At 36.3% G+C, this 13482-nt stretch overlaps 1 protein-coding gene across 1 annotated transcript; it reads right to left on the reverse strand.

Annotated features, from left to right (window-relative positions):
• Positions 1-614: 614 nt before the first annotated feature.
• Positions 615-2626, reverse strand: LOC123889761 (CASP-like protein 1F2). Its single transcript, XM_045939249.1, has 3 exons — positions 2145-2626; positions 1895-2021; positions 615-1067 (listed from the first exon to the last, which is right to left on the reverse strand). The coding sequence occupies exons 1-3, from the start codon at positions 2372-2374 to the stop codon at positions 855-857; spliced, it is 570 nt and encodes a 189-aa protein (XP_045795205.1). The 5' UTR covers positions 2375-2626; the 3' UTR covers positions 615-854.
• Between the last annotated feature and the right edge of the window lie 10856 nt (positions 2627-13482).

Genomic DNA, 13482 nt, shown 5'->3' on the forward strand with positions numbered 1-13482 from the left:
TACAAACATTTTCATATATTTTCCCGAGTTTCTACAACTGATGTTAATCTACTCTTTTGTAAGTTAGATCACTATACGTGCACGCCTTGTGCCGAATTTGAGACTTTTTTTTATACACGGAGGGAGAGCTTACCTATAACTTCGGTCTTTGGTGACACAATCCTTTAAAATGCCTTGATATCTCAAACTTTGGAATTTAATTCTTGTTGGTTTTAGATTAATTTTTGGCAATCTTTACGGATGTTAAGCTTATTCTTTTGCAAGTTAATTCTCTATTTGTGCACGCCTTCTGCCGAATTTGAGACTTTTTTTAAACTTACTCCTTTATAAGTTAGTTCTCTATTCGTACACGTATTGTGCCGAATTTGATTTTTTTTTTTTTTATATAATTCTTATTTAGTTGTTTCAAAAAAGCCAAAGTTATACGGAGAGAGTAAAAATTGAAAATTGAATTTTTCCATTCTTAAGATGCATCCAAGACCAACCATACTAGCTAGCTACCAGAAATTCCACACCAAACAGAATATAGAAATCTAAAATTCTGCTAATTAAAAATAGTACAACATTGTAAAAGCAACTAGAATTATTAATATTATAGTAATTATAAGTCCATATTTTATAGGAAGCATGTCATTATCAAAGCATATAATTTCTTTCTTCTTAAGGTAGTTATGTATTGTACTAGAATATTGTTTGTAATTAAAACCATACACCAAACTAAATAATTTCTTTCTACCACAAATAATTTTCATATAAGAAATTTCATAGAAAACGACACAACAAAACCTTGAAGTAGTTACAGCAAATGGACCATGTTTGGTCAAGAAATAATCCATCATGTGAATGTGATTAATTTATGAGGTGCACTTATAAGCTATTAAAATTGTGAGTCCTAAATTGGCAAAGAAAGCCAAATAAGAAAGCAAAAGTGAAACCAAATTGGTTTTGCAGAACTTTTGCACATGGTTGCAGATTGCACTCCATCCCATGCGTTTCTCTCCATACTGTCCCACATATCCAACGGCTGTGGCTGCTGCACATCCAGCTATTAGCAAAACTGTCATCACCTGATCAAAATTTACCAAATTACTTAAAATAATTTTTTTTTACAGTAGTTTTATTTTATTTTTTTGACGAATTTACAGTATTTTTTTATTTTATATTACTTACATTCTTATTTGCTCCTAATTATTCTCTTTTTATGTGTCAAAAAAATATCTTTTTTTTTATCAAATTGCCCCTAATTTATGTTAAATAGACACAAAAATATATATTTTAGTTTTGCATGTTTTGAGTCTACTATATCCTCGAAGATTGTCTTTTTTTTTTTTTGGTTGTCTTACACGAAATAATAGATATTTACACACCACTGTGAGATATCAAATTTAAATCAAATAAATATATTCAATCTAATAATATTAATGGTTTTTCTTTTTAACTAAAATAATATTAACGGTTGTCTATTAAAACTTGTAGACATTTCCTTTCCTTTACTTTACTTGATATTGACATAGATATAAAAAAATGGCATTAATATTAAAAAAAATGTCATTGTTGCGACATATTATTAATTAATCATATCCTACCATTAAGCAATGACATATGTACTTGGTTAATTTAATTACCCTAGTGCCAGGCAAACGGAATTGACTACAATATGTATATATATTTTTTGAAATAATTGACTACAAAATTATTTCAAAATATATTATAAATCATAAAAAAATTGCAATGATGAATTTTTTTCTTGCACAAACTAAAAGCAATAATTTTCACCAGCAAACTACATGTCTAAGCCAATAACACAATGGTCCTAAAATTTGTATTTTCATATATATATATATATAATTTCTGAGCATTAAGAAGTGAAAAATAAAATAAAATTTAAGCTTACCAAATCCAACAAAAATATGTAGAAGTAGTAATCTTTTCTTTGAGGTGTTTGTTTCCTCATCAGCAAGTTGATTATCAGTCTCAGCACAGACAAGAAACAGACCACACCATTTGCAGCAACAAAAAATCTAGTGACAAAGGAAATATAAAATAAATAAATAAATATAGAAATATTTAAAAATTTAAAAAAGTACCCTTTATGTTTATATAGATTAAAATGGAAAATGGGTTGGAATGAAATTGAGTCTTACTTGAGAGATGAAGAGTAATAAAAGTGAGCTTCAATCTGAAAAGTTATTACCATAAAAGATTGGTTGTTAGTGACCATGACTACAATTGAAACTGCAGTAAGAACAATGACAAAGATTCTGAGGATGTTTTGAACCATCAAGAAAGTCCTATGATGTTTTTGTGAAGATGAGGTTATGGTGGTTGTTGAAGATTTGGGTTCCATCATGAAGGAATCTTTGACATCAGCCATAGTGGTGAAGTTGAATTGGGGGAAGAATATGACACAAAAAAACAGGTGGAAATTGAGGTAAAGAGTTAAGACCTTTACTAACTTTTATAAGGGAAAAAGTAAAGTGAGAAGGACAAAAGGGTATATCACCTCAAAAAAATAAGGACAAAAGGGGAGAGAGAGAGAGAGAGAGAGAGAGAGAGAGAGAGAGAGAGAGAGAGAGAGAGAGAGAGAGAGAGAGAGAGAGAGAGAGAGAGAGAGAGTGTGAAATTGAGAAGAAACATTGTTGGAGGTAATGTGAGGGCATTTAAGAGATGAAGTGAGGACTAGGGGGAAAAAGGGTAAACAAAGGCAACTAGGTAGGGTTGGAAAAATTAATGATAGAACAAAAGGGGGTTTTCAAAACCATATATAGTTTCTTGTAAATTTTGGTTAATTTTTGTTTTTTATTTAAAAAAATTGTGAGCTCATCATTAGAGGATCATTAAGGATTTAATTTGCTTTTTTTTTACTAAAACAAAACGATATTAATATGATAAATTTAAAGTGATCGGAATATTAAGACTCTGGATCTGCAACGTACAATGCGAGAAATCAAATAGTGTTGCACAAAACGACGAAATCACGAAAAAAGAAAAAAGAAAAATTTGATCCATGTGAAAAACACTTATTTATGTTAAAAGAAGGAAAGAAAATGTGTAGAGGAGTGATTCTGGGCCAAAAATACCTAAAATCACCCCTCTCCGATGAATAAAGGAGAAAAAACCTTCGAAAGACCATGTAAAATTTTTCTCCCAAAAAAAGCTATGGTCGACTGATAATTCACAAGTAATTTTAAGGACTTTGATTTGTTGTCACTAGAAAATGTGAAGAGAGAAATATGTGAAAAAGTGTGACTTTGGTTTTGATGCTATAAAAATTGATTTTAAATAAATTGATTTTTATCGAAAATATGTTGAATGTAACATGATTTAGTAAAAAAAAAAAACTTATATCTATCTAATCTATATAAGAAAGTTAGTTGTTCTGGATAAATTTAAACTACCCTTACTTAAGTTGCTACCATGTATCCTTAATAAGGGTAATTAATGTCCCAAAATTTGATATATGAGTCATTTTCTTAGTTTGTGAGTGAAAATGTGTTTTATCAAACCAGTTTTTACATTGTAACTAAGCCACTTAAGTCATTTTGCACTTTTTGAGTGAAAATTCAGTTTGTGGAACTAAGTCATCTAAACCATGTGAAGAAGTCACTTTCAAACTTTTTTGGATTCCCAATATCTCAAATCAAATTTGAAATATCTTTTATTCAAATTTCTACTTTCCCTCTCAAACTCACATTCTCCCTTTAAACCTTACATTTCTTTTATCTTTCTACCCATTCTCTTCACAATTTTCTCTCTCTCATTTTCTGTTTTTCTATGCTACTACTTTCTTCTTATTATATTCAATATTGTTCTTAATACTTTAGGTTTTGTTCATTTTTTTCATGTTTTAAGCTACTGGAAAACGGGGCATCATACTATCAATCTTATCTTATATGTTTATTTTATTTTTCAGAATCAATACAAGAATAAAGTTGAAAAAACTGATATGTTTCGAAGAAAGAACAACGAGAAATAAAACAGAACTACACCATAAAAGCTCCCTAAATTTTAACTAATATATAAATTTTAACTATCGTATACGGGATAAATTATCACCGATAAAAAAATTCAAATAAATATCATTTGTGAGACAAATTATAACTAATAAAAATTTCAAAAAAACTAATTGACACGGGATAAGTTTTAACTGATATATAAATTTAACTATCCTATACGAGATAAATTATCATTGATAAAAAATTCAAAGTAATTATCATATGGGACTGATGACGGTCAATTATATGATGTTTTTAGTAGTAATTTAGGGTAGTTCTAATAGCAATTGAAGCCCAAAAGCAAGCAAATACCTAGAAAAGTGAAGTTACTTGGCCTAGAAGCAAGAAAAGTGGAAAAAACATAAAAAAGGGCAAAAACATAATAAACATCGCAACCCATCGTACCTACGATGAGATCCAGCGTGTCGCGATGAGAATGCGGTTTAAATTGAAGAAAATCTGCAACAAATCTTTACCATCGTACCACGATGAAAGACGGTTGAAGAAAGCAGAAAATCTGGAGAAGATCTTCTATCGTACCACGATATGATCCATCGTGGCCACGATGAGACAAGATTATACACCATCGTGGCCATGATGAGTGCGATGGACGTGCAGAAAAAGCTCAAACTCAACTGAAAAACTATAAATAGAGTCTTCCTCCTTCACTATTATTCATTCAGAAATCACTCAACAATAGTGATACTCAAAAGAGAGTTAGTTAGGAGAACTCTAAGAAGGAGGCAATGAGGGCCAAGGAGCTCCAAGGCCAATAAGGTTCTTTTTTTTATTGTCTTTGTAATTTATTTTTCCTAGGTTAGGTGGAGTCGATGAACTCCCTTACGAATGCTTGATTTTGTATAATTTGGGTATAAATTCAGTTGTTCCTATTGAAACTATTTTATTGTCTGGTTTTTATATTTATTTTAATACTGATCACATTAGAATAAAATCTAAGGAGCTAGTGGATATCAGATATGAAACAAAACTAGTTATCCCGAACGAAGGACGGTGTGCTATAAGGTCCAACATGAGACCATTAATTTCAGTATATGAGGTCTTAGTATAAGATTAAAAGCTTAGTCTAGAACGATAAATTCTGCCTGAAGTCAAAGTTAAGAATAGTTTGAGGAACATGTGACAGCTTGCGACACATTAAGTCTTAAGGGTAATGATACCAAAGTTTAAACGAGTAAGTGGAACCAACTAGGGCGAGGATATTTAAGCAGAGTAAAGGCAACCCTAACTAGGCTCTGACCAGTTGGTAATAGAAATAGGGAACGAGTGCTTCCGAACCTATTTTAGAAGACTAATCCTGATATAGGGGAACAAGGGAATTAACCACCAAGCAGGAGTAAGGGAGGGATTCAAAAACACTTAACCACCCCGCATGGACACACACGTACCCTTTATTTTATTTTTCAGTCATTTATTTTCCTGCAATTTATTTTATTAGCACAACTATTTCCAAATACCAAAGCGAATGCAAAACCATTCCTAAACGAAACTAGTAATTTTGGCACAATCCCTGTGGAGCACGATAACTTATCACTTTTTTACTTGGTTGCGATTATGTGCACTTGCAGAGCTACCATGATATATAGGGCAATTCTAATTGATAAAAATTTTAAAATAATTATCAAATGTGAGAAAGTTCTAACCAATTACAATTTGTTTTTTTTTAAAAAAACTATCTTATACGGGATAAGTTCCGACTTATATAAATTTCAAATTAACTATCATATATGAGACAATTTATAACTGATAAAAATTTCAAAATGATTATCAAATGTGAGACAAGTTCTAACTAATAACAATTTTTTTTTAAAAAAAAAAAACTATCGTATACGGGTAAGTTCTAACCGATATAATTTATTTATTATTTTTTTTTAAAAAAATTATCTTATACGGGATAAGTTTCTATTATTTTTTCACTTTTTTTTAATTAACACAACTTATTATTTTGTTTTTACATATTTAAACATACTATTATTTTTTAATTTATTAAAAACTTCTTTATTTCTTTGGGACTTTGTCCTTCTTTTGTACCCAAAAAAAAATAAAACTTTTTTATTTAACATTCATGCTACTTTAAATATAAAAATTTATTTAAATTTATTCCTAAATTTATACCTGGATAAGTTATAACTGACAAAATTTCCAAATAACCATTATATACGTGACAAATTATCACTGATAAAAATAGCAAAAAAATTACCATATGTGAGATAAGTTCTAACTAATGAAATTTTCAAAAAAACTATATTTCACACTGGATAAGTTATAATTGACAAAAATTTTAACTATCATATACGTGATAAACTATCACTGATAAAATTTTTAAAATAATGATAAGTATGAGACAAATTCTTGCTATTAAAAAATTCAACATTTTTGGTATCCAAAATAACTATCATACATGAGACAAATTATACTACTAATTTATAATACTGATTAAATAATTTTTTTTTTCAATTTTAATTAGCAAAATGTAACTGCTAAAAATATCATCATAACGTTACTACCCGTGCGATATCACGGGTCTATTAATAGTTATTTGAGTAGTTGGATCAAAAATATTACTTTTGAGTGTGTAACTACAAATATAGATTTAAATGATAACTTGGTGTTTACAAATTTTTTTACTTAGTAACAATGAGGGCCGGATCTCCAAAAAACTTACAAAGATACTACATGTGGGGTAGATATTTCCAACAAATCAGATTTGCTAAAGCATACATATATTGATTTGTTTCTTGATAGGAATAGGAATAAAATAATCTTCACGTTATAAATCATTTTTATATTGAGGTGTTTCTTCAAGTCATGTTTCTTTCAAGCTCAATCTTTACTTTGTTGTCTATCAACTAAATGGAAGTTGAGTGCGTATTTTTATATTATATTATAGAACCCTACATATATTTTGGATCCCTCTTCACACGTTTTTCATTTTTAAAAGCTCACAAAAATTCCAAAATTTTAAAACCCTAAAAATCCATCTACAATCCTTAAAATAATGATCTATGAGCTTTAGTAGTGGCAACAACTTGTATTCAAACAAAGGAGCGAGGCAAGAAAATCATGGTGAGGTCATTAGGTGTTCTGGTAAAAAACAAGGGGGGTTGTATTATTGATTAAATGGTGTGATTACACTTGGTTCAATCCCAACAACCCTGGAAGTTTTATAAGTCAGATTCGGATCCTCTCTCTAAATGAAAGTATGGAGCTATTTATAGAGCATCTAGTCTTCTTCTCCAAGCAAGGATTCCTAGAAATCCGGTCTACAGCGCCTTCTTTGGTGACACAGCGTGAAAGTAGGGATGAGAACCTTGGTCTCCAAGCTATGGCGGTTATGGGAAGTTGGTTTCTTCCTTCTCAAGTCAGCTGTTCACACAGGGAAGAAGGAGATATTTACAATAATACTAAATCTATTTTCTGGATATTGACACGTGATTATTGATCACGCCTTGGCCTCGTATCGCCTAATGGGGCGTTTTAGATCTTTCTGGATTTGGGCCTAATATTCTTTCTTATATTGATTGGGCTAGTTGGATTTGCCTCTAAGCCCATTGCCCAGTCCACAGCCCCCCAAGCATGAAATCCGTAGGAATGAAATGCTTGAATATGATTCAAATTTTCCCTCTAGAATTTTTTGGCGCGAGATAAATCTCGTCACGTCCTTACCCATTTTCTGGTGCACGTTAATCTATTTACGCTCCATATCTAATAACCGTCTCTCCACTTCCTGCAGCCACGATGAGATTTTTCCTCTATAAAATGAAGCATTCGATGAGAGGATCAACCCATCACTTCTCATCTGCTTGCTTAAAAAATCTTGTTTCCGCAGTATGTCTCCTAAAAATCCTCCCTTCGAATGTGGTCAATCCCCTGCTTCTCCCGTCATTAAGCGGCTCCGGCGTATGTTGACCCTAAGTACGGAGGACTTAATGGACGATTTTGGTGAGTTCTCAGAATTCGTCAAAGAGCTGAATGATTATTGCTGGAGGTTGACCAAGGAGGATAAACGTTTTCTTGACAGTGTGCTGCGTCTGGAGAAGGAGTTGAAGGATAACGCATCCTTTGTGATTGCTGTGGAAAACATCAAGGAATGTCATACCGAAGTTACTGAAGCTGTTGATAGCCAGATAGAGATCACGAAGGAAACCATGGGTGTGCAGGAGGAAATCTTAGGAATATGCTTTAATGAGGAGCGGAGAGTGGACGATCGTTTGGCGATGCTGAACAAGGAGATGAAGCCGCTTGTGAAGAGGAAGAGGGCTCTTCAAGGCGAGATTAGGGATGATGTTGCTAAGTTAATTTCCAGGCGCCATTCTTTGGTGGACCTTTTGGACAAGCAGGGCGAGCTGAAAGAGGATTTGAAGCCTATTGAGGAGAACATGATGAAGGCGAAGAGGGTGAAACGTGCATTGGAGGAGATGCATCGTATCGCCGTTGCTGATGCTGATGGATTAGGAAGTTCTACTATACCATGAAGTCTTTACTTGCTCACCTATCCATTTATGTCTTGTTTCCGATGTTTGTAATTTTCTTGTGTACTTTGGGATTTTCGTTATTTTCTTTTCGTGCGTTTGTTTCCGTTGTATTTTCTTGATGAACTTTTGAATTCTAAGCAATTTCCTTTTCTTATGTGTTGTTCTTTTATTTCCTTTAGTATCGCCTTCCTTTGCTGTTTTCAATAGCTACGATGGGTCAAATTTTGACTCCTCGGAAACATAAAGGTGACTCTTTCTCAAGACAGTCAAAACATGGTGGTTACGACCGTCCAAGCATTAATTACCATCGTTAATAACGATGTTAAGGTTAAAATTTGACTATAAATATCACCTGTTAGCACTCGTCTTTTCACCAACTCATTTTGAATCCTTACGATGGAAAACAACAACGCGAAAAAACCTGTTGCAGAGAGGGCTCAACCTCAGCGGAGGAAGAAAAGGGTTGAGGTCTCTACCTCTAACTCCACTCGCTCCCGTCGGTCGAAAGAGGTCAAGGAAGTGGAGGTTATCATTCTTTCTTCGGATACCTCTGATTCTGATAGCACAGACAGGGATTATGCTTCGTTCTTGGAGACCTATATCCCTCCTGAGCTTCGTGCTTCTTCATCGAGTGAGGAAGAGGGATCCCGCGCTACTGCAGAGTCCAAGATGACTTTTCCTGCGCCTGCGCAGAAGGATTCGGAGTCCGATTGATAGGATTTAGGATTAGTCCTTTCTTTGTAGCTTCGGTTTCCCATCGTTGTACTTTTGTCTTCTTCCATTAATAAAGATTTCCTTTCCCGTTTTGAGTTGAATGTTTTATTTTTGTGTTTTGCTTTTTCCTTGTCTTTGACTTCTTTTCTTTGGGCGCTGTTCCGGCTATTTTTGTTGCGCCCTAGAAGGCGAATCAAACTTTTCTCCGGCGAGATAATTAGTCCTGGCGTGACCGTTTCTTTAAAGGCGCCTCTCACCCCGCCTGTAGGCGTTATAGTTAATTATCTGACGATAAATCTTCTATAGTTTACTCTCGAGATACGCGCTTTGACACGTATGCGATCCGACGATGCATACGGTACTACTCGTTCGAACCTTACAACTTCAAATTAACTGTTAGGACTAAAGTCTTATAAATAGGGGTTTTACTCTTTCTTTTTCCTTTACTTCTTCTGCAAAATCTTCTACTCCCGTCGCGATCCAGTTACGCTCTCTTCTTCATTCTTCTGATAAAGGTTCTCAACGGTCTCCGTTTTAAGATGACTTTATCTCCTTGCTTCGAAGTCTTCACCCGTAAGGTATTTTATTTCATACCTTTCCTTTTTTCATTAATTAGGTCTGTCCTGAGGAGAAACCCTAATTCTTAGGTTTAGAAAATGGTTATCTTGAGGGAGTTAGATGAGAATGAGGGGAGAGTTTCTGCCTCTTCTCCTGGTTATCTTGAGTGGGCGCGACAAGTTCGCGCCCACTATATTAGGGCAAACAGCGTTCTCAATAGCCGGGGATTTTACTCGGAGTTGTGGGGTTTTGATGTTGGAAGTAGTAGTGATAGTGATAGTGATAGCAGTAGTGATAGTGGTGGTGATAGTGATTGCGTCATAATCTCCCCTTCCTCTTTCACAGGAAAGCGGAAGAACCCCTGCCGAGATCTGGTTGTTGCTGACTACACTCCAGTCACCATGGAAGTTCCTTCGAAGTATACTAGTGTGGAAATGGTGAGGAGCTTTAGGAAAGCCGTCAAACTTTCTGACCCCCAACATGAAGATTCTATTATTACCGAGCCTGTCAGAGAAGATGAGTTCGTGTTTTCCAAGAATGACGCCCCACCCGATTATTTTTATCTTTATACTGGCGTGATTCAACCTCTCAACATCTGGTTGCCTTTCACTTCCTTTGAGGCGGAAATGTTGAGGGTTCTTAACGTCGCCCCCACCCAACTCCATCCTAATAGTTGGGCCTTTGTAAAAGCCTTTGAGGTGATGTGCTTAGGTTTTGAACTGGCACCCTCAATTGGCGTCTTTTTCTCATTCTACCACATAAAAAACTTGAAACCTCAGACTTTGGTTTCCCTTAGCAGTCAACCTAACCGTCGCCTTCTGAGTCTTTATGCCTCCAACTTCAAGAACTTTAAGAATTCTTTCTTTCGGGTTCGCGGTGGCGATCAGCTCCCGGATCTGATGTATGATGAAGTAGAAGATCATCTATTTCCCTTCTACTGGACCGATAACCCTAGGCTTATCAAGGGAGCCGTCTTTGAGGCCTTGAGTGATTTTGAACAAGATACTGTCAACTTTCTTGATTCCTACGCTCTCATGGATACCGCTGACATTCTTAGGTGTGAGGGTAATAGTGAAGCCCTGACAGAGTATTTACGTAAGTAATGAATTTGGTATTTTTCTACTTTTGTTTAGTGTTGATCTCGCCTTATTGCTAACTTGTGTTTCTTTGTCTCTTTTATTTTTGCAGAGAGAATGAGTACTATCTCGAATGAGGAGAGACTGGCATTCTTGGCTAAGGCTCGCCAGCAAAAAGCCAATCCTGCTGTCGCCGTGATTGACCCACTGAAACAGCTGCAAGTGGAGGAGGCTGTTACTAAAGAGGGGCAGAGCAAAAAGAAACATGATGAGCGGATCCGTATCGAGATCCCGGGGAAAGCAGATTCTGGAGCAGTGGGAACCGAGGGTGTTGAACCTCCTCCTAAAAAACAAAAGGTCGAGAAGGCTACTCAAAAGGCTGGGGGCGTTGATAAAGGTAAAGGCGCAGCTTCCAGTTCTTCTCAGCCTTCTTCTCACGACGCTGAAGCCGCTGCCCCCCTTTCTTGGAGCTCTTTCGATCCTCTGGAGTTTATTGAGAGAGGAGTGACCATGGTGGGTGACATGACTCGCTTCACCAACACTTCGACCGAAGACCTGAGGAAGAAAGCCCTGGAGTATGAAGTCAAGGGTACCCTTCTTAACTATTTGTTGACAAACCGCCAGGAGCAAGAGGTTCTAGATGCGAGGCGAAAGGTGAAGATGGTTGATGACAATCTCGCTGATATTGAGAAGAGGTACTCTGAAACTAAGGCAAAGCTGGAGGATGACATCAAAAAGCTGAAGGAAGAACGGGAGGGCGAGGCAGAAAGACTAAAGAAAGAGTATGAGGAGAAGCTGTCTAAAGTTAAAGAAAGCTATGCCGCTTCTGAGACCAAGCTCAAGGAGAATGCTGCTGCCCAGGATGAGAAACTTTCTAAGATTTCCAAGGAGAAGAATGAGGCGGTACTGTCTATTGGGACCTTGGCTGATGAGAAGGCTAGGTTGGAGAACGACATCAACGAGCTTCAACTCTGTGCAGCCAACCAATATGATGAAGGTTTCGCCTTTGCGATCGAGCAGGTTAAGTTGCTCTTTCCTGATTTAGATGCTGAGCGCCTAGGTGAGGCCGATGCAATGAAGCAGATAGTTGATGGAAAGCTCGTCCCTTATGTTCCTCCTGAACGAACGCCTTCTTTCCTTTTATTGTAATGAACTTGTTCTTGCCCTTCTGTGGCTTCTTGTAACTACTTTGTATGCCCTTTCGTGGCTTTGAACAACTTTCCCTTTATTGGGTCTTTATTTAATGTCTTTATTTGCCTGATTTCTTTTCTTCATAATTTTGCGGATCATTTTGATATTATGCTATTAGATAACGCCTCCTATCATTCTTGCTTTGGAAACTTTTATCCTTACACCTGTGATGTCTTTGACATTTTAACATAATTGCGAGTTGTTCGAGAATAAGTTTATACCTGTTGTCTTTTGGCGATTGTAGCTGGTATGGCAATATGTCGCCTTGTTTTAACTGCGTGCAAGCTTTTCCTTTTGGTGATGTTGATAATCTTGCCTTTCTTCATTGTATACTTTCTGTTTCTGACGTCCCCTACGGGTGACGCCAGGGCCTTTCAACCTTGTTTTATTTTCTGTTTTTGACGTCCCCTACGGGTGACGCCAGGGCCTTTCAACCTTGTTTTATTTTCTGTTTTTGACGTCCCCTACGGGTGACGCCAGGGCCTTTCAACCTTGTTTTATTTTCTGTTTTTGACGTCCCCTACGGGTGACGCCAGGGCCTTTCAACCTTGTTTTATTTTCTGTTTTTGACGTCCCCTACGGGTGACGCCAGGGCCTTTCAACCTTGTTTTAATTTCTGTTTCTGACGTCCCCTACGGGTGACGCCAAGGCCTCTCAACCCTGATTTAATTTCTGTTTCTGACGTCCCCTACGGGTGATGCCAAGGCCTCTCAACCCTGATTTAATTTCTGTTTCTGACGTCCCTTACGGGTGACGCCAAGGCCTCTCAACCCTGACTTAATTTCTGTTTCTGACGTCCCCTACGGGTGACGCCAAGGCCTCTCAACCCTGATTTAATTTCTGTTTCTGACGTCCCCTACGGGTGACGCCAAGGCCTCTCAACCCTGATTTAATTTCTGTTTCTGACGTCCCCTACGGGTGACGCCAAGGCCTCTCAACCCTGACTTAATTTCTGTTTCTGACGTCCCCTACGGGTGACGCCAAGGCCTCTCAACCCTGATTTAATTTCTGTTTCTGACGTCCCCTACGGGTGACGCCAAGGCCTCTCAACCCTGATTTAATTTCTGGTTTATTCAGAGCCCGTAACTTAATCAGGTTGACCTTTATTGACGTAAATATTTTGACTGTGAAAGTAAACATGTGTAAGGAAATAAAAACTACTAGAATTTTGAAATTCAATGAGCCTCGATAAAAACCCCAGTTTGCACAGGGGAAAAGAGTGTCTCATTGTTTTTTATTTATTTATGAAAATGGTTCTTATACATCATTAAAATAGTGCTTAAAAGGAATGAATTTACTTATTCTTCCACCAGTGGCGTGATGCTCCGTAACTAACTGTAGTAGAACTTCAAGTTTGCTATGTTCCATGTCCTGGGGAGGGTTCTTCCTTCCATAGTTTCTAAACGATATGCTCCTCCTTCAAAGGCTTCTTGCACACGAAAAGGGTCTTCCCAG

This window comes from Trifolium pratense, linkage group LG6 (assembly GCF_020283565.1).
Source record: "Trifolium pratense cultivar HEN17-A07 linkage group LG6, ARS_RC_1.1, whole genome shotgun sequence".
Classification (NCBI taxonomy): domain Eukaryota; kingdom Viridiplantae; phylum Streptophyta; class Magnoliopsida; order Fabales; family Fabaceae; genus Trifolium; species Trifolium pratense.